Below are 25,345 nucleotides of genomic sequence, written 5' to 3' on the forward strand. Positions count from 1 at the left end.
TCTGCTTTTCTGAGTGCCCTTGATTGTAATCATGAACCTCAAAGTTTTGAGGAAGCTAATCAGCTTGATGTATGGAAGCAAGCAATGGCAGATGAACTTCAAGATCTCCATGACAATAATACATGGAGTATTGTTCGAATTCCTAAAGGGAAGAAGGCTGTAGGAAGTCGTTGGGTTTACAAACCGAAGCTTCATTCTGATGGTTCTGTGGAGAGACATAAGGCTCGTTTAGTAGCTCGTGGTTTTACTCAAACATATGGAGTAGACTACAAGGAGACCTTTGCTCCAGTTGCTAAAATGAGTACAATGAGAGGTTTGTTATCAGTTGCAGTAAATCATGCTTGGCCTCTATATCAAATGGATGTAAAAAATACGTTTTTACATGGTGATCTTGAAGAAGAGGTTTATATGAAGTTGCCTCCAGGTCATCCTCAATCTCATGATCTTGAGATAGTATGCAAGCTTCACAAGTCTATTTATGGCTTAAAGCAATCTCCTCGTGCTTGGTATGCCAAGCTCAGTTCAGTACTTGAGGAAGTTGGTTTTCACAGAAGCAATGCAGATTCCTCTTTGTTTGTTCAGATTGGTTCAACTAGTAAGCTTGTGGTGCTTATCTATGTTGATGATTTGATAGTAACAGGTGACAATATTGAAGAGATTCAGTCTCTCAAACAATCTCTTCGAAGTAGGTTTGCTATCAAAGATTTGGGAAATCTTAAATATTTTCTTGGTTTCGAAGTGGCCACTTCTCATAAAGGTCTTTTTCTAAACCAAAGAAAATATGTTCTTGATCTCTTACAAGATACTGATCTGCAAGATTGCAAACCAGCTCGAACTCCCCCTGGCAGCAAGCTGCAACTTGATGTGTTGAGTGAACCTCTTGTCAATCTAAGTGCCTATCAACGATTAGTTGGTAAACTTATTTATCTCACAATCACTCGACCTAACATTGCTTATGCTGTAAGCATTGTCAGTCAATTCATGCATGCTCCATCTTTGGCTCATCTTCACATTGTAAAGCGAATTCTTCATTATCTCAAAGGCTCAGCTGGTAGAGGCATTTTGATGAAAAACAATGGCAACACTCACATAATGGCGTACACTGATGCTGATTGGGCAGGCAATTCTCTTGATCGAAAATCCACTACTGAATTTTGCACATTTGTTGGTGGTAACTTAGTTACTTGGAAGAGAAAGAAGCAAACTGTTGTTGCTCGCTCTAGTGCAGAGGCTGAATATCGAGCTATGGCCTCCACTGCTTGTGAGCTTATTTGGTTGAAAGGTCTTCTCTCTGATTTGGGGTATCCGAGTAGTCATCCAATGTCTCTCTTTTGTGACAATCAAGCAGCAATGCACATTGCTTCTAATCCAGTTTTTCATGAAAGAACCAAACACATAGAAGTCAATTGTCACTACATTCGAGCTCAAGTTCAGTCCAAGCTAATTGATACTCACTACACTCACAGCTATGATCAGTTGGCTGATATTTTCACTAAGTCTCTTCCTACTGATCATTTTCACAGAATTTTGGGCAAGCTTGGATCAATGAATCCCCTTGATCCAGCTTGAGGGGGAGTATTGGCAGTATGGCTACAGTATGGCCAGTATGGCTTACTGATTTGTGCTAGTATGGCTTACTGATTTTTGCATTATCTCCTACTGTTTATACCTTACCTTAGTTGTTAAGAAAGAGTTGTTAATACATAGTTAGGCGTGTTTAGCTGTTAGAGTTGTTAAAAAGGTTATGGAAGATTGTTTCCTAATGCCTATATATTGTATCCTTGTTTTCTTTCTCTTTCATGAAGTAATATACAAGAAAACTCTTCACAAATTTCTATCTTGTTTTCTTCATTTATGGTATGTATTTCGGTAGTTTCAGAAGTTTGAACAAGTTGGCTGAAGCTAACTCTTGGAACTCTAACCTGTAAGGTTGCTTGATTGGTAAACTAGAACATGACAGGCACGGGAAGGGTTCTTAGGAATTGTAAGGAGACCTTTTAGAGGCATATTCAAATATTATTTTAGGTCTTGTATGAATCTGGAAATGTAATAAAACTTCCCTCTTTAATCATATATATCTACTCCCACTTACCTAACAGCAGGAGGTTCAATCCTAGCAGTCTACATAGTTGACGGTGAGGCATTGAGTACATTCTTAACCAGTTGACTAACTTGTTACTAGTTTGCATATGCTATTTTTCTTTATTCATTGAGTTCGCATCGAAATAAGATCCACACAAGGAAAATGAGGTATTAGAGGCCTGCAGAGCAGGCTTGTTGCTAGCCATTTATTAAGGGTGGAAGGAGGTAGAAATTGAAAGTGATTCCTCTGTTCAGGTAAATGCTTTGAACCAACAAGTGGAAGATTTATGAGGTTAGTCAGATTATTGATGATTGTAAAGACTATATGCATGCTTTTGATGTTATTGTGATTTGACATATTTTAGAGAAGTAAATAGTGTGGCAGACTGATTAGCTCATTTTGCTAGTTTGTGTCATGTTGTTGACTTTCTATTAGATAAGGTTCCTGAATTTGTTAAGGATCTTTGTAAAGCTTCTAATAGTGCTCGGGGGTACAAGTATTACGCTCTCTTGATGCGCAATCTTATAATAAATAACAATAAGGGCGTGGGGATAACAAGGACTTTACAAGTAATGTTAAGCAAAAAATAAAGTTACATGGGTCATTTTGCACATCGAGGGAGCGTAATACCTGTACCCCAAAATTCAAAAAAGCAGTTGGTCTTATATGGTAAAGAGCCTAAATATTAAGTTATATCAATTTCAAGTATATATTTTTTGTATTCAGATGATCTCAAGCCACAAGTGTGCACCATTTCAACACAATGACCGGTATTCGTAGCTTCTTCACTTTCTAAATCCTCATGTCCATTTAAATCACTCAATGAATTGCATCATTCCTTGAAAATGGTTTCCAATGCACATAATAAGACCGTTTCAGTTAATTGCATCAAAATGTGAGCATTAAATTATCAAAGTAATTTGACGAAATCGCTTTATCATCTGATTATATCAATTCATATGTCTAGACCTAGAAAATCATATACATGATCCCATACCTTGTCTAAGAATCTAAAGACTCAAAATTTGGCACCACATTTCCACCTCAAAGAGTAAAATATATGTCCCAAGAACAATAAAAAAAGTGTGACCCAGAACTTCACATTGTATGAACAACTAACATCCATTAACTTAAAATTAAACAACCATCTCAAATGAGGCTCGATCCTCATTTCTGAACAGACTAGCCATCTTTAATTCTTTATTGCGATTCCTCATTAATACAAAAATAAAAATAAAAATAAAAAACTAAACAGAATTTCAGAAAAGAAATGCAAAATATAATTCATGTGAGCAAAATTGGTATATAACCAAAATATATAAGAAGGAAAGTGAGTAAACAAAATAAGATCCGAGTTGTCAGAATTCCAATCAAAAACAAAACTTGTACCAAACAAAGCTGAGAGTAGAAACTCGAAGCAATTCATGAATGTGAAGATGATGCTCCGCCGCAGCTCAACAGGTATGCTTTCTTCTCTTGCTGTTCCCCTCGTCAACAATTTCATGCCTTTGTTTCATTCGAGACAAACCCATCTAAGAAATCGACCCAATATTGTGAGTAATGTTGAGGATGCTTCGATGTTGTTCCATGAAATGCTTCACTCCCGTCCTCTGCCTTCTGTTGTCCGTTTTACTCAGATATTGGGTCAACTTGTCAAATTGAAACACTATTCTGAAGTAATCTCTTTGAATAGACAAATGCTTCTGCGTCGAATTGTTCCTGTTGACTACACTCTTAACATTATCATCAACTGCTATTGCCATTTGAATCAAATGGGCTTTAGCTTGTCTGTCTTTGGAACATTCTTCAAATTGGGTCTTCAACCAAATGTTATTACCTTCTCCACTCTAATCAACGGCTTTGTTCTCAAGAATCAAGTGCCTGAGGCTGCACGAGTTTTCAGCAAAATGGTGGAGGCAGGTCATTGTAAGCCCAATGTGGTCACTTTCAACACACTAATAAAGGGCTTTTGCACGATAGGAAACAAGAGTGCTGCTATTCGGTTACTTGGAAAGATGGAAGAAAACGGTTGTAAGCCTAACATAGTTTCCTATAACACCATCATCGACTGTCTTTGTAAGGATACACTAATTGATGAAGCATTCAACCTCTTGTCACAACTGATTAGTAGAGGTATTGCTCCAAACATTGTTACTTACAGCACTTTGATTGACGGAGTCTGCAAACTAGGCCAGTGGAAACAAGCTACAAGGCTGTTGGATGAAATGTCGAGTAAAGGTATCTTTCCGAATCTCCTCACTTTCAATGTCTTGGTTGATACATTTTGTAAGGAAGGGATGGTTGTGGAAGCCAAAAGTGTGGTTCAAATAATGATTCAAAGACATATTGAGCCTGATACAGTTACATACAGCTCCCTTATGGATGGTTACTGTTTGCGAGGAGAAATGCACGAGGCAAGACAAGTTTTTGATCTTATGATTAGCAAGGGCTCCACGGTTACTGTTCGGAGTTGTAACATATTGATTAACGGATATTGCAAGGCTAAAAAGGTTGATAAGGCTCACAAGATTTTCAAGGAAATGCGTCGTATGGAAATTGTTCCCAATACCATTACTTATAACACTCTTATTGATGGTCTTTTCAAAGCGGGGAGACTACAAGAAGCAGAAAAGTTGTTATCTGAGATGCTAGGTTGTGGACAGCTTCCAAACCTTCGAACTTACACTGTGATAGTTGATGGCCTGTGTAACAACCGGCAACTTTCTACGGCAATAGAATTGCTTAAAGAGATGGAAGCCAACAAAGTAGAACTTAATATCGTAGTTTACAATCTTGTTATTGAAGGATTGTGCAAAGCTGGAAAAATTGAATCCGCAAGAGATCTTTTCTGTGTTTTGTCATCAAAAGGAGTTCGGCCTGATGTGAGAACATACACTATAATGATTCAGGGCCTTTGTCATCATGGCTTAATAATTGAAGCAGAAAAGCTGCTGAGAGAAATGGGAGGGGAAGGATGTTCTCCAGATGGTTGTACCTATAACATCATTATCCGAGGGTTGTTAAATAACTGTGAGACATCATGGGCTATGAAACTAATTCAAGAAATGCTTGAGAGGGGTTTCTCTGCAGATGCATCAACAATGGAATTGATTGTTGATTTATTGTCGAAGGATATAGTAGATCCGGCTTTGTTGCAGCTGTTAAAAGATTCATGATAAAGTTGATTTGAACTCTATTATGCTCAGGTATGTCAATTTCTTCACTGCTCCAAAGTTTTTAATTTCAGTTGCTGTTTTTTATTTCATTAATTAGATTCAGAATTATTTAGACTCTCTGTGATACTAGAGTAGGATTTGCTCCTTCCACTTGCTTAGTTTATTATTGGTCTTGGCCATACTACAGTTATGAGTTATGACCTTAGATTTCTTTTAATGGTCTTAAATCAAGGCTGCCACTGTGCAGTTAAGTTTATGCTTTTCAGAACAGAAAGCTTGTACCTTGCACTTATTTGGGGCTTTAAATAATGATTTCCATTTGAGTCTTTTGGCATGCCATGGTAGCTAGCCACCTTTTTTTCTTGCTTGTTACTGTTTTAAGAAGGCTTTAAAGCAGCTTCTCTGTTTTCTGCTGACTTAGTTTGCTTGCTTATATGATGCAGTTTTTCTGTTCATAACTGCTTACAAATTTCAGGTTTTTTATGGTTTGTATTTCTGTAGATTCAGAAGTTTGAACTAGTTGGCTTAAGGTAACTCTTGGAACTCAACCTGTAAGGTTGTTTGATTGGTAAACTAGAACCTGACAGGCACATGAAGGGTTCTTAGGAATTGTATAGAGACCTTTTAGAGGCATATTCAAATATCATTTTGGGTCTTGTATGAATCTGGTAATGTTATAAAATTCCATCTTTAATCATAAATATCTACTCCCAGTTACCTAACAGCAGGAGGTTCAATTTAGTCTACATAGTTGACCGTGAGGCATTGAGTAAATTCTTAACCTGAAACTAGTCTGCATATGCTATACTTCTTGTATTCATCAAGTTCCCATTGAAAAAGGATCCACACAAGCAAAATGAGGTATTAGACCTTGTTGTTCCCTGAATCAAAGGAAATAATCAATAAAAGATTAACAAATTTCAGTTCGCTGTCCCTCCATGCTGTGTTGAATGTTTTTATGACCTTTTGCTTCGCTCATCATGTTTACTGAATTGTAAACCTTTCTTTATTATCACTAAATTTGGCAATTACTTCAGCCAACCCTTTTGTTCTCCTTTTTCTATGCTTTTAGAAAAATGTAATAATTCGCTGTGCTGGAACAATCCCTTTGTTATTGGTAGTCATATTATGTACACCTTCATGTCCCCTCTGTTGTTTCTAAAGCTCCTTTTCTGATGTACAAGAGTTATTCTGCACTTCTTAATATTTCTTGAGCAATCCATGGCCCTTTTTGTAACTCGAGCAATTCAAAAGATGAGGGATGCAGTTCATGACTTGCGTACAATGCCCACCTGTTGCAACGTCACAATTTGTTTTCCTTTTCTTTTCTTTTTTTCTTCAAAGAAAGGCTTTAAAAGTGATTGAACACAGAAGTCTTGCGGGTGTTTTCAATTGATTTGAACAATCATGGCTACTAGTTGGCAGTAATTGTTTTTGTATACATTGTGCTTTGAATCAATTTTCTCTTCACCCAAAAATGATACAGGAATTGGCTGTTCATTGTCATTCTCGCATTTAGTATCCTTTATTTTCTTTGTCTTTAGTGGCAAGGTTTTGCATTATTTTTGTTGAACTATTCTTAAATCCCAATCTATGTCATCTATTGAGTTCAGAAAGTGGGTTGAATTATGGAGCAATAAGCATGTCCTTTGGGATCAAAATACATTGGTCAAAAATAATTTTGATCCGTCACTTATGACTCATAACTGCAAAACATGATTGGTAAGTCCATCACAAGCAGTTTTGCTTATACTACCCTCTCAAATCCAATATGCATTTAATCAATTTTAACCAAAGTTCATGTCATCTATTTGCTACAATTCTAATTCAATGGATGCTGGGAAGATTTTGGACACTTGAGACTCAAAGAAGAGGAAATATGAGCTTCTGATAGTTAACTCCCAATTAAAATTACCATTAGCAGTTACCACTCAGTTTTGTCAACCCAAGTTTTTGCAGGCTAGAGGGTGAGCAGGGATAGATCTAGTTGAAATATAGAACTTGGGTGAAGTACAGAGAAGCTTTAGCGATGTACCATTAGTGGAAATTGTTTCCCTTGAACTTTTAGGTGAAATTGTCCAAAATAATGGATGATATATATTCTGCTTTACTCTGTTTTATAGGTAATAGCATCATAATGGTTGGTTGAAACAACGTTCCTTCTCCCTATTAGAGCTCCAGTAATGTCAACATTGCTCACAGTTCACTTGAAATATTTGGTTCTTGTTATGATCTTTTCCTCGGACTTGAAATTGATGTAATTGAACCATTGTGCACATCACTTGCAGGTTCCAAGATACTAGAGTTGGACTTCATCAGAAGAGTTGTAGCACCCTGCAATGGCGATAAGTGCTGAATTGCTGATATCCATGGTGGCATGTTGTGCTTGTAACTATTCATTGTTTAAGATAGGCTGCCAACCAAAAGTATAATTGTTGTACTACTCAATAGATTGTAATTGAGCTCTTTTGTTTCTTATTATAACCGTGAGGCTGACGTGTAGTTGATAAATAGACACTGAACAAAACTTGGGTCATATGATTGGATTGGTTTCTGTAATCCAGCTTTGTTCCCAGTTGTTAAAATATTCATGATAAAGTTGATTTGAACATTTCAAACAGATCACTTTCTTAGTATGAAAAGGAAACGTGAGAGTTCTGCACCTATTAAAACCTTGGATGTACTATATACATAGATACATTGTCATTTCAGAAATCAAATAGCATTTTAGCAGTGTCATATCCTTATCCTTATAACTTGGAACTTGGAACTTTCATTGCTATTGACTAATTCTAGCTAGATTGATAAGCTGCTATTTATATGGCGCTGCATTAATCAGTAAGGCAGATTAGAGTTATTAGGAAAGAAGCTAATTGATTATGGTACAGTGTTTTATGGATATCTTTATCTTACAGGTAGCAGTACGTAGTACACCTATATGATGTTCTGATATTCTCCGTCTTTGGTAGTACACCTGAATGTTGTTTTCATTATTTCCATGTCGTGATATCTGTCATATAAGTTAGCAAGGGAAGCTCACATAGTTAAGAGCATCCATCTCAAGCATGTAATTTTATTTCTTCAGATAATTAGCTATGATTTACTTGGCACTTTCTCAGCATTTAAAAGATGCTTTTATACAAGTTGAAGAATGCCGGTTAATCATCGAACAGGAACTGAAAAGTATCGGTAGGGAGTCGGATGAATAAATGATTTTTGAGTTGGTTGTATTCTACAAAGATATTCATCCTGTGGTGAAGTCCAGAAAGAAACTTGGTAATCCATTTATAGTGAGATTATGAGGAACGTTGGTGCTGGAGGTGGACAGAATGAACAGAACTACCAATCCTTAGTTTAAGGAGTATATTAGCTGCTACCAACAATTTCTATGAAGCTGATAAACTAGGAGAGGGAGGGTTTGGCCCTGTTTATAAGCTGCAACACTTCCACACTACTGTTCTTCATGATTTTAATAGTTTCCCTCAGATTCGTAAGGAAGTGATTTTTTTTTTGTCTCAGATTTGCTTTTTTGCCTGAAAATCAAGGAGTAGCCATAAAGAGACTGTCAAAGAAGTCCGGGCAATGATATAAGTAGTTCATGAATGAGTGAAAGCTTATGGCCAAGCTTCAACATACGCATCTTGTTAGGCAGATGCGTATGTTGAAGCTTCTGGTCAACGCCGGTCAACCTTGAAGAGGAGGAATTGATATTGATCCAACAGTACGTGCTGAATCTAAGTTTGGACAAATTTTTGTTTGGTGTTTTCTCAATACTTCTAAGATTAATTCTTTGATCATACTCGTGATTTAGTTGAGAAAGTCATTCTTCATCGTTTGTCCAATCAGATACATATGTAACCGGACTTGACCATCTCTGAAATTTCTCGCTGTTGCCCACACAATATCTCGAACTAATTTCAGAGATGGTCAAGTCCGGTTACATGATCTAAACAAGACACATATTGTCCTGATTCCCAAGGTTCCCAACCCGGAAAGGACTACACACTTCAGACCTATCAGCCTGTGCAATAATTCATACAAGATTCTTTCCAAGCTTCTTGCAAACAGGTTGAAGCGGATTTTGCCAACTCTGATCTCCCCAAATCAGAATGCTTTTGTTCCGGATAGACTCATCCAGGACAACATACTTCTAGCCCATGAATCCTACCACTACCTCAAGCTTAAAAAGGATGGTGGAAATCACGAGCTCGGGTTGAAACTCGATATGAACAAGGCATATGACAGGGTGGAGTGGGATTTCTTAGAAGCAGCCTTAACTCGATTTGGGTTTGATCGGTCCTGGATAAACCTCATTATGGCTTGTGTTACAACGGTCTCGTTCTCGATTGTGCTCAATGGCAAACCAGGCAAGTTTTTCCGTCCATATAGAGGGCTAAGGCAAGGGGACCCCCTGTCTCCTTACCTGTTTCTTATTGTCAGTGAAGTTCTGTCCCTAAGGTTGACTAGAGCGGTTAGAGACAATTCTCTTCTGGGCATTAAGTTGAGCAGGAATGGCCCTATCCTCTCTCACATGTTTTTCGCCGATGATGCTCTATTTTTCCTAAAGGCCACTCTGCCTAATTGTTGGCAACTGCTGCTCATCTTCAGAGAATATTGTCTTGCGTCTGGCCAAGAAATAAATAATGAGAAGTCGAGCGTCTACTTCTCCCCTAACACCCCAAATCAAATGGCCCGGCTGATGTGTACCCTTCTTGGCTTTGTGGATGTAGTTAACCCGGGAGTGTATCTAGGCATGCCAACAGTGTGGGGAAAGTCCAAGAAGGCAGCCTTGAGTTACATCATGGAAAGGGTGAACAGGAAACTTGATGGATGGAAACAGAGCACTTTGTCTCTTGCTGGTAGGGAGGTCCTTCTAAAATCTGTGGCCCAAGCAGTTCCAGCGTACCCTATGAGCTGCTTTCTCCTACCAAAGAACTTTTGTAATGAAGTCAACTCTGCTTTGGGTAATTTCTGGTGGGGAAAAAATCAAAACGGGAACAAACTTCATTGGAAGAGTTGGGACTTCTTGGGGACTCCTAAATCTGAAGGAGGAATGGGGTTCAGAGATTTGCATCAGTTTAATCTGGCCCTCCTTGCTAAACAGTGCTGGCGCCTAATTCAAGAACCCCACTCAATCTGGGCACAGGTTTTAAAAGCAAGATATTTTCCTAACTGTAGCTTCTTTGAAGCAATCAAAGGCTATAGAGCTTCCTGGTGTTGGTCTAGTTTATTGGAAGCTAGAGACATTATTCTAAAGGGGAGTTGTTGGCAAGTCATCTCTGGCTCAAGTATTAGAATTTGGGAAGATCAGTGGGTGCCCCCCCCACATGTTGGTTTGATTAGGCCTACGGGCAGGCCCCCCAACGTCCCTACTCATGTGCATTCTCTTATTAATTGGGAGACAAATTGCTGGTCCCTTGACAGCATCTCCCACCTTTTGCATCCCCATGTGGTGAATAGTATTCTTAGTATCCCTATTGGACTTGATGGTGATCATGACAGATTGGTATGGCCTTGGAACAGAAATGGGTGCTATTCGGTCAAATCTGGCTACCACTGGTTGCATAAAAACAACTATGTACCAACCTTTCCCACTTGTAGCACTTCCCACAGGTTTGACCCTAAGGTATGGAAATGCCTCTGGAAAATTAAAACACTCCCCAAGATAAAGTTCTTCCTGTGGAGGGCCCTAATTGGAGCTGCCCCATCTATGTTCAACCTTTATAAAAGAAGACTCTCTTCTTCCCCTGTTTGCCCCATCTGCGGTACTGCAGAGGAAACTTTTGAGCATCTCCTATTCCTTTGTCCTTGGGTGGAGGGGGTCTGGTTTGGCTCTTCTCTAGGCTTACGGGTTGATAAACAGAGCATCTCTACTTTGGATTTGTGGTTTCTAAAGTTAGCAAATTCCCAACAATGCAACAGTGGTAGAGATAGAGTTCTTACCTTGATGAGCTTTCTATGTTGGGCGATTTGGAAAGCCAGGTGCCTCTTTGTGTACCAACACAAGCCTGTCTCCCCCCATCTGACCATTGCTTCGGCCACTAGCCTGGCCTTGGAGTTCCAATCGACCACCTCGAATCTTCGGACAGAGGTTGAAGTGACATCACCTGACCATGATCATCAGCAGGCGCCCCATTCTCGACCTCTCTGGACGACTCCCCCACCAAATTATCACAAAGTTAACTGTGATGCGTCATGGAAGGCTCCGCACAAGGCCGGGCTTGGTATTATAATCAGGAACTCCGATGGAGAGCTTCATAGCGGTGCAGCTTCTCCTGCCCAATGCGGCTCCGTAGCAGAAGCGGAAGCGACCGCACTCCTTCACGGGGTTTCTTTAGCAGTCACAATGAATCTGAGAAAGGTAATTATAGAATCAGATGCGAAAGAAGTAATCAGTGACTTGTGTGCAGTGGGTAGAAGGAAGAATTGGAGAACTTACCCGATTCTAGAACAAATCAGAAAGAAGGCTTCGAGTTTGGAGGATTGTAAATGGGAATGGATTCCCCGTGAAGCGAATAGGGCTGCTCACATTGCAGCTTCGCTTGCCAATGGGTCGGTGGGTCCTTTGAGATGGGCTACCCAGCCACCACCTTCCCTCACACTGGTTCTAAGGAATGATGGTCTCCCATGTCCTCCCATGGCAGAGGGGTGATTGGAACTGCTGTCGGTTCCCGATTTTTTTTTTTGTTTGGTTGGGTTTTCTCCTCTTTCCTACTTCCTGGGCTGGATCTAGTGGGAGTTTAACCTTTATGTTTTTCGCTATGTACTTTTCTTGGCCTGTTAAGCTTTGCTGGGCCGTTGGGCTTGTCCCATAATGAAGTTGTTTCATTAACCAAAAAAAAAAAAAGATACATATGTAAACACAAAATTGGATTGGAGTAAACGCTTTCAAATTGTAAAAGGTATTGCTCAAGGGGTACTTTATATCCACATGCACTCCACATTGAAAATCATTCACTGCGGTCTAAAAGCTAGTAATGTTTTGTTGGACGAAAAAATGAGTCCCAAAATTTCCGACTTTAGAATGGCAAATATTTTCGACATAAATCAAACTGAAGCAAATACCAACAGGGTCGTCGGAAAGTTGTACATATTTGTCGCACATGATGCCAATCATTTAACACATCGGCTGTGAGATCTTGGCCAATAGATAAGTAAAAATCACGATCATTACTGACGGTATCACAAAATTATGAGATTTGAGATTGCATTGGATATTTCTTTGAAGGCCAATTTCATTAATCTGGTGATACATTGTTCATGAGAATCTGTTGTAGCCGAGTAGGACACGGCTTACAAGTTTCAGGTTATTTATGGTATGTATTTCGGTAGATTCAGAAGTTTGAACAAGTTGGCTGAAGCTAACTCTTGGAACTCAACCTGTAAGGTTGCTTGATTGGTAAACTAGAACCTGACAGGCAAGGGAAGGGTTCTTAGGAATTGTATGGAGACCTTTTAGAGGCATATTCAAATATCATTTTGGGTCTTGTATGAATCTGGAAATGTAATAAAACTTCCCTCTTTAATCATATATATCTACTCCCACTTACCTAACATCAGGAGGTTCAATCCTAGTCTACATAGTTGACGGTGAGGCATTTGCTATTTTTCGTTATTCATCGAGTTCCCATTGAAATAAGATCCACACAAGGAAAATGAGGTATTAGAGGCCTGCAGAGCAGGCTTGTTGCTAGCCATTTATCAAGGGTGGAAGGAGGTAGAAATTGAAAGTGATTCCTCTGTTCTGGTAAATGCTTTGAACCAACAAGTGGAAGATTTTCTGAGGTTAGTCAGATTGATGATTGTAAAGACTATATGCATGCTTTTGAAGTTATTGTGATTCGACATATTTTAGAGAAGTAAATAGTGTGCCAGACAGATTAGCCCATTTTGCTACTTTGGGTCATGTTGTTGACTTTCTATTAGATGAGGCTCCTGATTTTGTTCAGGATGTCCTCTATAAGGATCTTTGTAAAGCTTCCGATAGCGCTCGGGGTACAAGTATTATGCTCCCTTGATGCGCAATATTACAATAAATAACAATATGGGCGTGGGGATAACGTTACTTGATTTAACTTGATTTTCTATTGAAAGAAAATAATAAGAGTTAGAAGGATCAACAAGGACTTTACAAGTAATATGAAGCAGAAAATCAAGTTATATGGGTCATTTTGCACATCGAGGGAGCGTAATACATGTACCCCAAAATTCAAAAAAGTAGTTGGACTTATATGGTAAAGAGCCTAAATATCAAGTTACTGCTATCATTTTCAAGTATATATTTTTTGTATTCAGATGATCTCAATTCACAAGTGTGCACCATTTCAACACAATGAGCTGTATTCGTAGCTTCTTCACTTTCTATATCCTCATGTCCATTTAAATCACTCAATGAATTGCATAATTCCTTCAAAATGGTTTCCAATGCACATGATAAGACTTTTTCAGTTAATGACAAAGCATCAAAATTTGAGCATTAGATCTCTACTTTGATAAAATTTGATGAAATCGCTTTATCATCTGATTATATCAATTCACATGTTTAGACCCAAAAAATCATATACCATGATCCCATACCTTACTTGTCCAAGAATCTAAAGACTCAAAATTTGGCACCACATTTCCACCTCAAAGAGTAAAATATAATAATATATTCCAAAGAACAATAAAAAAAGTGTGATTTAAAATTTCACATTGCATGAACAGCCGACATCCATTAACTTAAGATTCTAACAACCATCTCAAATGAGGCTTGATCCTCATTTGTGAACAGACTATCTATCTTTATTGCGATTCCTCATTAATACAAAAATAAAAATAAAAATAAAAAATAAAAAAGTAAACAAAATTTCAGAACCAAAAGAAAAAATGCAAAATATAATTCATGTGAGCAAAATTGGTATATAACCAAAATATAAGAAGGAAAGTGAGTAAAGTGAGTAAACAAAATAAGATCCGAGTTGCTTGTACCAAACAAAGCTGAGAGCAGAAACTCGAAGCAATTCATGAATGTGAAGATGATGCTCAGCCGCAGCTCAACAGGTATGCTTTCTTCTCTTGCTGTTCCCCTCATCAACAATTTCATGCCTTTGTTTCATTCGAGACAAACCCATCTAGGAAATCGACCCAAAGTTGAGGATGCCTTGAAGGCGTTCCATGAAATGCTTGTGTCCTCTGCCTTCTGTTGTCCGTTTTACTCAGATATTGGGTCAACTTGTCAAATTGAAACACTATTCTGAAGTAATCTCTTTGAATAGACAGATGGGTCTCATCGGAATTGCTCCTGATATTTATACTCTCTCTATTCTCGTCAATTGCTTTTGTCATTTGAATCAAATGGGGTGTAGCTTATCTGTCTTGGCCCAGTTCTTCAAATTGGGTCTTCAACCAGATGTGGTTACTTTCAGCACACTAATAAAGGGACTTTGCATGAGGGGTGACAACAGTGCTGCCATTACTTTACTTCGGAAGATGGAAGAAACAGGATGCGAGCCTGACATAGTTTCCTATAGCACCATCATCGACAGTCTTTGCAAGGATACACTAATTGATGAAGCATTCAACCTCTTCTCAGAAATGATTACTAGAGGTATTGCTCCAAACGTCGTTACTTACAACACTTTGATTGACGGAGTCTGTTGGATGAAATGCTGAGTAAAGGTATCTTTCCGGATCGCCTCACTTTCAATGTCTTTGTTGATACATTTTGTAAGGAAGGGATGGTTGTGGAAGCCAAAAGTGTGGTTCAAATGATGATTCAAAGACATATTGAACCTAATGTCGTTACATACAACTCACTTATGGACGGTTACTGTTTGCGAGGAGAAATGCACGAGGCAAGACTAGTTTTTGACCTTATCATTAGCAGGGGCTCCATGGTTAATGTTCGGAGTTGTAGCATATTGATAAATGGATATTGCAAGGGTAAAAAGCTCGACAAGGCTTACAAGATTTTCAAGGAAATGCCTCGTACGGAACTTGTTCCTGATACCGTTACTTATACCACTCTTATTGATGGTCTTTGCAAAGCGGGGAGACTACAAGAAGCAGAAAAGTTGTTCTCTGAGATGCTAGGTTGTGGACAGCTTCCAAATGTTCAAACTTACGCTGTTTTACTTGATGGCTTGTGTAACAATCAGCAACTCTCTACGGCAATAGAATTGCTTAAAGAGATGGAAGCCAACAAAGTAGAACTTAATATTGTAGTTTACAATCTTGTTATTGAAGGTTTGTGCAAAGCTGGAAAAATTGAATCCGCAAGAGATCTTTTCTGTGTTTTGTCATCAAAAGGAGTTCGGCCTGATGTGAGAACATACACTATAATGATTCAGGGCCTTTGTCATCATGGCTTAATAATTGAAGCAGAAAAGCTGCTGAGAGAAATGGGAGGGGAAGGATGTTCTCCAGATGGTTGTACCTATAACATCATTATCCGAGGGTTGTTAAATAACTGTGAGACATCATGGGCTATGAAACTAATTCAAGAAATGCTTGAGAGGGGTTTCTCTGCAGATGCATCAACAATGGAATTGATTGTTGATTTATTGTCGAAGGATATAGTAGATCCGGCTTTGTTGCAGCTGTTAAAAGATTCATGATAAAGTTGATTTGAACTCTATTATGCTCAGGTATGTCAATTTCTTCACTGCTCCAAAGTTTTTAATTTCAGTTGCTGTTTTTTATTTCATTAATTAGATTCAGAATTATTTAGACTCTCTGTGATACTAGAGTAGGATTTGCTCCTTCCACTTGCTTAGTTTATTATTGGTCTTGGCCATACTACAGTTATGAGTTATGACCTTAGATTTCTTTTAATGGTCTTAAATCAAGGCTGCCACTGTGCAGTTAAGTATATGCTTTTCAGAACAGAAAGCTTGTACCTTGCACTTATTTGGGGCTTTAAATAATGATTTCCATTTGAGTCTTTTGGCATGCCATGGTAGCTAGCCGCCTTTTTTTCTTGCTTGTTACTGTTTTAAGAAGGCTTTAAAGCAGCTTCTCTGTTTCCTGCTGACTTTGTTTGCGTATATGTTGCAGTTTTTCTGTTCATAACTGCTTACAAATTTCAGGTTATTTGTGGTATGTATTTGTGTAGATTCAGAAGTTTGAACTAGTTGGCTTAAGGTAACTCTTGGAACTCAACCTGTAAGGTTGCTTGATTGGTAGACTAGAACCTGACAGGCACAGGAAGGGTTCTCTCAGGAATTGTATAGAGACCTTTTAGAGGCATATTCAAATATCATTTTGGGTCTTGTATGAATCTGGTAATGTAATAAAATTCCATCTTTAATCGCAAATATCTATTTCCACTTACCTAACAGCAGGAGGTTCAATTTAGTCTACATAGTTGACAGTGAGGCATTGAGTAAATTCTTAACCTGTAACTAGTCTGCATATGCTATACTAGTATACTTCTCGTATTCATCAAGTTCCCATTGAAAAAGGATCCACACAAGCAAAATGAAGTATTAGACCTTGTTGTTCCCTGAATCAAAGGAAATAATCAATAAAAGAATAACAAATTTTAGTTTTTCAAAGAAAGGATCTGAACAGTGATCCAATACAGAAGTCTTGCTGCTGTTTTCAAGTTATTTGAATAATCATGGCTACTAGTTGGCGGAAATTTTTTTTGTATACATTGTGCTTTGAATCAATTTTCTCTTCATCTAAATGCTGGCATCTAAAGCAAGGACTGGATCATGATTTCTTTGAGAAGTACTGGGCTGGGCTAATGGCAAAGCTATTGGGGAAAGATTTAATATGAAACCAAACGATTTTGGAGTGAGATAACCCAAAAAGTAGTGTATAACTGTATCCTCTCTGCCTGCTACAATGCTTTGTCTAGACTCTGATCCCTTGAGCTTTCCGATGCTTGTGCTCTGATGCTTAGTTGAATAAATGTTGATATGCAGGTATATGTTTGACTCTACAAAACAGGTAGCAGAACAACTCAGAAGCATTGAGAAGGAGGTTGTCATCAGCTGATACAAAACATTTTTACAACAATCATCTCCCAAGTGTCCGAGAGTTGCAATTCGTGTTTGGGTTGCAACACAGACTTGAAGAGGCTGAAGCACGGCCAGAGTCTCTAGAAGTCATTGAAGACCTTGCAGCCTTTAAGATGTCATCTGAGTTCTATCATAGCATTTGTTGAAAAATACCAGACGATTTCTGAATATTTGATGGGAAATGAACAGTTAGAAACAATTTTGGTCTTAATTTCTTGTGTTTTTGGTCTTAATTTCTTGTGTATACCAGGTTTTATGTGGGATAATTATAATCCACCAGGAAGATGAAAGTCAAAATCAAAATCATTCACCAATCACCATTATGGTGAGGGATTGCAGATAACGTAATTGATTTATTCGATCTTTAAGTGAAATCATACTGCTGGTATTGTTTTTTTGTTTTTGTTTTTTCCTTTTGTTGAGGTTAATCTCCTTGATGTGATGTGGTTTGAAAGTACTTCAAATATTGATTTATCTGATTTCCTATGGAAATGGCTTCAGGTAAAACTTGACCCTCACACAACCTATGAGTATCAAAATTAGGCCCAAATATCAAAAGTTTTCCTTTGAAATGCACACATGGTAGGGTTTGGATTTGGTGATTGTGATGCATCTCCATATAAGCTATGAAGCTAATGTAGGGTTGTATTGTGGGCTCTGAAACAATACCACCATGTTCTTATTTTCCCCTACTAGAAAACAGTTGCTTAAAATCTGCATCGGGAGGTCTATTCTCTTACCAAGAAACTCATAGACAAGCCCTTGTGAAGGGCACTTTCAAAGACTCCTAACTAATTAATTAGAAAGGAATATCCTATCCATATATGCCCCCTTGTCTATTTTGGCTAATCCAGTCTCCAAGGCCATAAATTCTGTTCCCGCCCAACATTTTCTCAAAAATAATAATAGCATTGAAATTTTGGCACAAAAAGAAAGAAAAGTCTGTATTATATGGTTCAAATTGTTCAAATCCCTTCTCCTAGATTCGTTCTGTGGGGTATTATTATTGTTGTTATTCAGCTAATTAAGGCTAAGCCATGTGTGATGTTGGTGTAGTTCTTTCCCCATTAAAGAGCCGATTAATATGAAAATATAATTAGACAGAAGGGCTGTAATGAAAAATCCAAAGATTTACCAAATACTAAAGCATGTTATTATAGGTAAAAATGCATGAAGGCTTTGAGAATCAAGATCCTAAGACAATCTGGAAAAATATGGTTTTAGAATCAGGATCATTGAGCAATCTGCATTGAAGATTGCTCCTGCATTCTACCATAAATTAATCTAAATAAAAGACCCAAACCCAACTCAAATATTCTCTTCAGGAGAGGACAAGAACAAGAAGTGTATATATAAAAATTGAAGCCAAGGGAGTCAGGTTTTAACATGGGACATGGGACAAAAACGAAGGCTTAAGATGCTTCCTCAACTTCAATTCTTCCTAGATTACAAAATTTTACAAAGTTCAAAGATATAGATGAAAAATGGTGCATGAACACTTTCCATGTGCGTCGTCTAGGACAATGGGACAGACTTGTTCATATATGATATATCTCCAACCTCAGACATCTCTTACAAATAATATAGTTTTTCATTATTTATTTTGCGGTGCAAGTCCAAAAGCTAGCCGAAATAGATACGACTCAACCATAATGAAAGGTTGCAAACAAGGGTAATAAATATTTGCTGCTCATGATCCAAACAACCAACAGAAGTGAAAATTTTGCAGAAAACAAATCCAAATACGCCGACAGCAAAAGCAGTGAATCTCTATTTGAACCATTAAATCCTTGAGTGGAACTTATAATAAAATCCTGATTTTCATTCGTTTTCCTCTGAGTTCATGAAATCTCAGGACCAACCCTGAGTGCATGCATCCAAGTGTGGGGTTTTAAGTACTTTTAACGCAAAATTTCTTAGTTATATACTAGTAATAATGAACCACCAGCGTCCTTCCTTCTTTGACATCTCTGGATTATTGAGCCACACAACTCCAAACGTACGACTGTAGATTGTTGTTCACTATATTAGTAAATGAACGACTTCTAGCTTATGCCTGCATGTATTATAAATTTGTCACGTCCCTTGCCATTTTTAGCTTGTGTCGAACCACATAACTCAAATATGTGGAACGATGAATGCTAAAATATCGATCTTTCACAAATGTAAAGCGCCCACTTACAGAAAATTGGATTATCTATACTACATCTGTGATAACTGCAATCACAAACAACACGTAAAATTTGTTACTAATTTTCTCTTGTGTAAGACAAAGATGCATTACTACTTTGTCGTTCCACACAATACAAATTTAAGATAGTTAAATATAAATTCTGTTGTTAATGGTGGTTCATGCACATTTAAGCTTGTTATTCTGTGCTTATTCTTTAGTTAAGAACAGATTAGCGGACGCTAATAGAATAAAAGGTTTTGAGGACACCTGTAAATGTTCTTTGTATGCTAGCTGCTTTGAAATGAAAAGTTGGAGACACCGAGACAGAAGAACAAGAACACAAAGAACTTATAAGAAAACATACTGCAACTCTGGAGCTGCTTTTAACTTTTTAGTCTCGCAAAAACCATACACTGTATCTTAATCTGTAACATTATCCACATAATAACATATGACTCATGCTATAGCTAGGTTAAATAAACTTTAATGATTTTTATGTTTATCAACTACTCCGGTTGGGTTATTCTTCATGTTAAGCTAAACTTCACTCGATACGCATGTCAAAAACAATGAGGAAGCCCTTGCTAGGTTTATTATTCGATCGTGATGAAAATGGCTCTCCTATTATAGCAGGTGCTAAGGAAATAGGGTTTTAATTTTTATTTATTTATGAATCTAGTAGTTGTCAAAGGATAACCCTTGATCATAAAGAAGTAGCTTCTTTTTATTGGTTGTGAAATTTTAAATTAAAATGGCCCGAGTGAACCACTTCATGGCCGAGTTTGATAAAATCTTGAAGGGAGGAGACTCTGTGACTCTCATTAACTGCATCACGGTCGTAGTATTCCTAAAAGACTGATCTGCTTTCTTAACCATCGATCTTTGCCCGGACGAAAGTGTCCTAGTTTTGTAATAAGTGGCTTTCATCTTAATGATCATTACTAAACATCTCAACGTACTTGAAATTGCAATAAAAGTTGAACATCACCTGAATTCAAAACTAGGGTTGATCTAACTTCAAATTTCTAGCTACATGTCTTATTTATTGGGCGGGTCCAAAATTGGATACGAGGCATCAAGCTTGTCATCGATCTCTATTCAATGAAAGTCGGCCATCCATGTGACCAAACACCCAACAGAAAGCAGACATCTACTTCCTGATGTCTCTCACCCCCACGTATACCAGTAAACTTTTTCAGAAATTTATACCAAACACTTTACTCATGAACGTATTTCATCGAACACCTCACTCACAGAAATATTTGGTAAGTAGAGGCGATAGTCACATACTCACATGGCTGCTGGTGGACTTTTATGCCTCGAGTATGAAGTCACAACTGAGGCATTCCTCCTGGCTTTTTATCGAATATAGTGTCCTCATTTTAAAGGAAGGTTAAGATGGATGAATTGGCGGAAGTTTTTCATGAATGGAGACAGTTGCTACTTATCGATTCTCTTAGATTGGAAACTGAAGACCAGGGGGAAGGTTGATCATTTTCATTGCCTTAATTAGTGACATATCACTATTTGAAGAGATATGTGGGGGCAAATGAAGTTGGCCCTGTGATACAACATGACACATGCACTTCCCAATTTGAAAGGCACAGATATGAAATTATGGGGTGGAACGCAATGAAGTCTCCAAGTTTTTTTTTTATGACAATGAAGTCTCCAAGTTGCTAATCGCATTCCAGATCAGATATGGAAAACTTGCTTGTAAAGTCACAATTTTCATAGTTTTAGAACTTTGCCAAATGCTTGCAAATTTTGGTGCACGTACAATCAACTTTCAAGCAAGAGCTTTATCACTTGACAAAAAAAAAAAAAAAAAAAAAGCAAGAGCTTTATCCCTTATTATATTATATTTAGCTATAATCCATTCTTTCATTTTACCAAGACTTTCTATGCCATGTGCAAAGATACCCTTATCTGTTAAGACCCTACCATTAATCCATCAAATACACTGGCATTTTCAGCTTCTAATTTTGACTCCAATGGTTATATCCAATAATAGATCTAGGGAGTGTTAGTGATTAAAATCGCTTGAAGTTCTGTTTGGGAGTAAAGTTTATTAAAGTGCCTCAAAATGATTAGGGCATAGAGAAGAAGAGTGAGATCTTAATATACGGTTACTGAAAGAGATAAACTACAATAAGATGTTTGATACATTGTCTCGTACAGGTTTAAGCAAGACAATTTGAAAGTAAAACAAGTTAGTATTTGAGTTTATTTTGATTTTAAATATATAAAAAAATGAAGATTTTTGAATCCTGATATTATTTGCTCTATACCTAAATCCAAAATATGAAGGAAAAAAGCAGAAAAATAATCAAATCGGTGAGAAATGCATGTGGAGAAGATTGGCCCACTGGCCTAGCAGTTGGTAACCCCAACAAGAACCAATGCATGTGCACTTGATTTTCTAAATCAGTTTTTCTTCTTCTTCTTCATTATCTGAAAAAACAAAGAAAATAAAAAATAACCGAATTTTCTCAATCACTTCAAAGTTTTTGGCTTAGTTTGTGCAAAGTTGCAACCTCACTTTAGTTTCCTTATAAATAGAGGCATCCTCGTGCACTCTTAACACCACAAATCAAAACAACAACACCTGCTCTGACCATCAAAGCTCCTCTCTTTTCCCCTTCTCCAATTCATCTTCACCAAAAAGTCACAAAATGGCAGCTTCAGCATTGTCTCTAGCTCCTCTAGCTCTTCTCGTTCTCTTCAACCTCCATTTTCACTCTACTTTTGCCGATTATGGTGGTTGGAACGGCGGCCACGCCACATTCTATGGTGGTGGTGATGCCTCAGGCACAATGGGTAAGTTCAAATTCCAACACGACATGATATGTTGTGACTTGTGAGACTGTCTATCAATCTTTTAGTTTCATAATAATTGGGTTTTGACATTTCGGTTTGGGGTTTGTTTTACAGGAGGAGCATGTGGTTATGGGAACTTATATAGCCAAGGGTATGGAACCAACACTGCAGCACTGAGCACAGCTTTGTTCAACGATGGCTTGAGCTGTGGCTCTTGCTATGAAATGAGGTGTGACAATGACCCGAGGTGGTGCCGCCCTGGAAGCATCATTGTGACTGCTACCAACTTCTGCCCTCCTAACTTTGCGCAGGCCAATGACAATGGCGGTTGGTGCAACCCTCCCCTCCAGCACTTCGATTTGGCTGAGCCTGCTTTCTTGCAAATCGCACAATACCGTGCCGGAATTGTTCCCGTTGCCTTCAGAAGGTAGGACTTGCATAAGTACTACAAGTATATTTCTTTAGCTTATTATAACCAGAAGTTAAATTAGTAAAGTTAAATGGTTACTGCTTTTGTTGCCTATATGGCTATATGGTTATTGATGGTACTTTTTGCGAAAGTGCTTCTATAACAGTAAAAAGCACTTTTACCTATAATCTGCCCGAATCATGATAAAATCATTAACGCTATAAATTTGCTAACAAGATTGATCGAGTGACACTATAACATGTCATGTATTTCGCAAATTATGAGAGCGTTGTGTAGAAGTTTACTAACTGGATGTTTATGTTGGCCTTATACAGAGTACCATGTGTGAAGAAAGGAGGAATAAGGTTCACCATCAATGGTCACTCCTACTTCAACCTGGTTCTGATCACCAACGTCGGCGGTGCAGGGGACGTTCATTCGGTTTCGATCAAGGGGTCCAGAACTGGTTGGCAATCCATGTCAAGAAACTGGGGCCAAAACTGGCAGAGCAACTCATACCTCAACGGCCAACCCCTCTCCTTCCAAGTCACCACCAGTGACGGTAGAACCGTGACAAGCTACAACGTGGCGCCTGGTAATTGGCAGTTTGGCCAGACTTACCAAGGGGGTCAATTCTAGATTTCCAGTAAAAATATTGGTGAGGGAATTTGTAAATCAAATTTATCTGTGCTTTTTAGTTCTTGAGAAGTGTAAAAGCCGGAGTATAGTAGTGAAAAGGTTTGCTGAGGTGAGCTAAACAGCACCCGCAGAGCCTGTCACGTTGAGATTTCTGGGAATTGGTAGTTTCCTCATTCGGGTTATGGATTACTTGTTTCTCAATTGTAATCTGAAAGATAAATTTATAAAGGCAATTAATATCTTACTAAGATGTGCACTATTTACTCCAACAATCAAATTTGTCAGTTACTCTTGCATGGCATTAATTGTTCTTAAACCAAAAAAAACAAAAAAGCACTGAGAGTTGGGATTGAAAACTCGAATTCAAGACCTACAGTCAATGGTGGATCCACAAGAATAAGACTGAGAAGTTTATTATTGCGTAATCGTCACACTACTTGCAGCCATTTCTGCAAACATTTTACTCTCATAATCGTGCAAACACATAACTTTTGCCTACTCCAAACAAGAAGTGAGGTGCTTAAATACCGAGTGTTTGGTAAACTTTATACCAAAAGTGCTGTGAGTTTAGTCAATGACAAAAAGGACGTAAAAAAAAATTAAGGAATTAAGATGAGATTAATTTATTTCTCAATAAGTAGTAACGATAACTGAGAATTTCTCAGAAAATTCTATTGGAGTGAATCTTTAATTTATTGACTCGGGTGTAAAGTATGCGTCACCACCAATCCGTGGTAATTATTGAAATCGGATGTCAGAACTATTTATTACAAATTTCAGACGTTCGGGAATTAAGAAATTCATTTTGAATAAAAGAAATAACTGTGGTGCGATTTTGATCGTTTGTTTCATCACCGCTCCATCTTGGCCGCTGATCTGGGCCTCTAAGTACGTACCTTAGGATATGATCAAATGGTTCAGAAGATCCCAAAACAATTTAGATCACGCGTGTTTGGCTCCAATTTTGCTGCAGCTGGTCAACAGTCTCTTTTCTTGCGCGGGCGTGCCAGCACCGTTCGGGTGCGGTCGTCGGGGGTGTCCCTTGACCTGACTTCTATCAAGCGATTGTAGACGAGGAGAGCACCAACCTCGTCGTGGGATTCTTTATGCCTCGTGGTGAGGAATTTGCTGAAGTTTCTTCTTGTTCACAAGTCGATACTCAATATTGCAGATCGAGCAGAGCGAAATCACCGGGAAGTATTGAGATCTTGCTAAAGCGTGACTTTAGCTTGGCTGGGTTGCTAGGGCGTTACCCTTGCTTGGCTGGTTCTGTAACCGTTGTGGTCGCGGCACTACCGTCGGCTCCCGAGGAGACTAGGACCGAAGCACGTTAACAGAGGGTTTGGTGGCACTGAAAGTCGGCTTCTGAGAAGACTAGGACTAGGAGTGTTATCACCGGTAAGAGAAAGAGAAGGAGAGGAGTTGCTCTTAGAGAGGTTGCTCTAGAGAGAACTTAGATAATCTTAGAGATGTTTTGATGTTGTGTTGTGAATGTGTTAGAATGAGAGGAGAAGGTGTTTATATAGGGAAGAAAAAGAAGAGTGAAATGATGAGTGGAAGAAAAATAATGAAAGTGGAGTATGGAAGTGATTTGTAAAATATGGAAAAGATAGAGAAATGATGAAATGAAAGCAAAGCATGAAGGTGCAAAAACATGGAAGTGATGATGATCTATTAAAGAGATTGTAGTAGAAAAATATATCCAAGGAAAAAAAGAAAAGCATCTAGCTTTCTTCATGTGGGTAGGAAACATGAACATGTGAATATTGAGCTGGTTTTAGGTCAGTTTCTGCCCCTTTATTCCTTCAATTATTTCTCCAACAAGACTTCAGATTGAGCCTTCGACTTCTTCATAAAAAATGTTCCACTATGAGTGTAGATCATCCTGACAAATTTTCAGAGTTTTATTCCATGCGGTTGGGCTGGAAATGCTGCTGGACCTCTTACAGGTCCAGTTTTCCAGTTTTGCTTCTGTAGAAAATTGGACTGATTGTTTGAAGGCCTTCCACTCAAAAAAATCTCTGGCACTCTGCATAA

At 38.2% G+C, this 25,345-nt stretch overlaps 3 protein-coding genes across 9 annotated transcripts; all 3 read left to right on the forward strand.

Moving 5' to 3' along the window:
• The first annotated feature begins 3,442 nt into the window (after positions 1-3,442).
• LOC133731799 (pentatricopeptide repeat-containing protein At1g12300, mitochondrial-like) lies at positions 3,443-9,099 on the forward strand. 3 transcript variants are annotated; one of them, XM_062159215.1, is made up of 3 exons: positions 3,443-3,544; positions 3,777-5,289; positions 7,548-9,099. In XM_062159215.1, exon 2 carries the CDS (start codon positions 3,781-3,783, stop codon positions 5,257-5,259), a length of 1,479 nt encoding a protein of 492 aa, XP_062015199.1. In that variant the 5' UTR covers positions 3,443-3,544; positions 3,777-3,780; the 3' UTR covers positions 5,260-5,289; positions 7,548-9,099. The 3 variants fall into 3 exon arrangements, 2 of the variants coding, with proteins under 2 accessions (XP_062015199.1, XP_062015198.1); XR_009856816.1 differs by adding an exon at positions 5,761-7,439 and having other exon boundaries at positions 3,449-5,289; XM_062159214.1 differs by having other exon boundaries at positions 3,449-5,289.
• A 5,045-nt stretch (positions 9,100-14,144) lies between these two features.
• LOC133731801 (pentatricopeptide repeat-containing protein At3g22470, mitochondrial-like) lies at positions 14,145-17,644 on the forward strand. Of its 5 annotated transcripts, none has more exons than XM_062159216.1 (3): positions 14,145-14,301; positions 14,517-15,887; positions 17,172-17,644. In XM_062159216.1, exon 2 carries the CDS (start codon positions 14,907-14,909, stop codon positions 15,855-15,857), a length of 951 nt encoding a protein of 316 aa, XP_062015200.1. In that variant the 5' UTR covers positions 14,145-14,301; positions 14,517-14,906; the 3' UTR covers positions 15,858-15,887; positions 17,172-17,644. The 5 variants fall into 5 exon arrangements, 3 of the variants coding, with proteins under 3 accessions (XP_062015200.1, XP_062015202.1, XP_062015201.1); XM_062159218.1 differs by having other exon boundaries at positions 14,157-14,301; positions 14,521-15,887; XR_009856817.1 differs by adding an exon at positions 16,355-16,523 and having other exon boundaries at positions 14,170-15,887.
• A 4,365-nt stretch (positions 17,645-22,009) lies between these two features.
• Positions 22,010-23,558, forward strand: LOC133731869 (expansin-A4-like). Its single transcript, XM_062159303.1, has 3 exons — positions 22,010-22,260; positions 22,375-22,687; positions 23,005-23,558. Exons 1-3 carry the CDS (start codon positions 22,116-22,118, stop codon positions 23,306-23,308), a joined length of 762 nt encoding a protein of 253 aa, XP_062015287.1. The 5' UTR covers positions 22,010-22,115; the 3' UTR covers positions 23,309-23,558.
• The last annotated feature ends 1,787 nt before the right edge of the window (positions 23,559-25,345 follow it).

The sequence above is a fragment of the Rosa rugosa genome, chromosome 2 (genome assembly GCF_958449725.1).
Source record: "Rosa rugosa chromosome 2, drRosRugo1.1, whole genome shotgun sequence".
Lineage (NCBI taxonomy): Eukaryota > Viridiplantae > Streptophyta > Magnoliopsida > Rosales > Rosaceae > Rosa > Rosa rugosa.

Excerpts from the sequence above, each read along its gene's own strand:
- LOC133731799 (XM_062159214.1), top strand. The coding sequence starts at position 3,508 with ATGAATGTGAAGATGATGCTCCGCCGCAGCTCAACAGGTATGCTTTCT.
- LOC133731869 (XM_062159303.1), top strand. The coding sequence starts at position 22,116 with ATGGCAGCTTCAGCATTGTCTCTAGCTCCTCTAGCTCTTCTCGTTCTC. Across the intron at positions 22,261-22,374 it reads TGATGCCTCAGGCACAATGG|GAGGAGCATGTGGTTATGGG; the intron begins GTAAGTTCAAAT and ends TTTGTTTTACAG. Across the intron at positions 22,688-23,004 it reads GTTCCCGTTGCCTTCAGAAG|AGTACCATGTGTGAAGAAAG; the intron begins GTAGGACTTGCA and ends GGCCTTATACAG.
- LOC133731801 (XM_062159216.1), top strand. The coding sequence starts at position 14,907 with ATGCTGAGTAAAGGTATCTTTCCGGATCGCCTCACTTTCAATGTCTTT.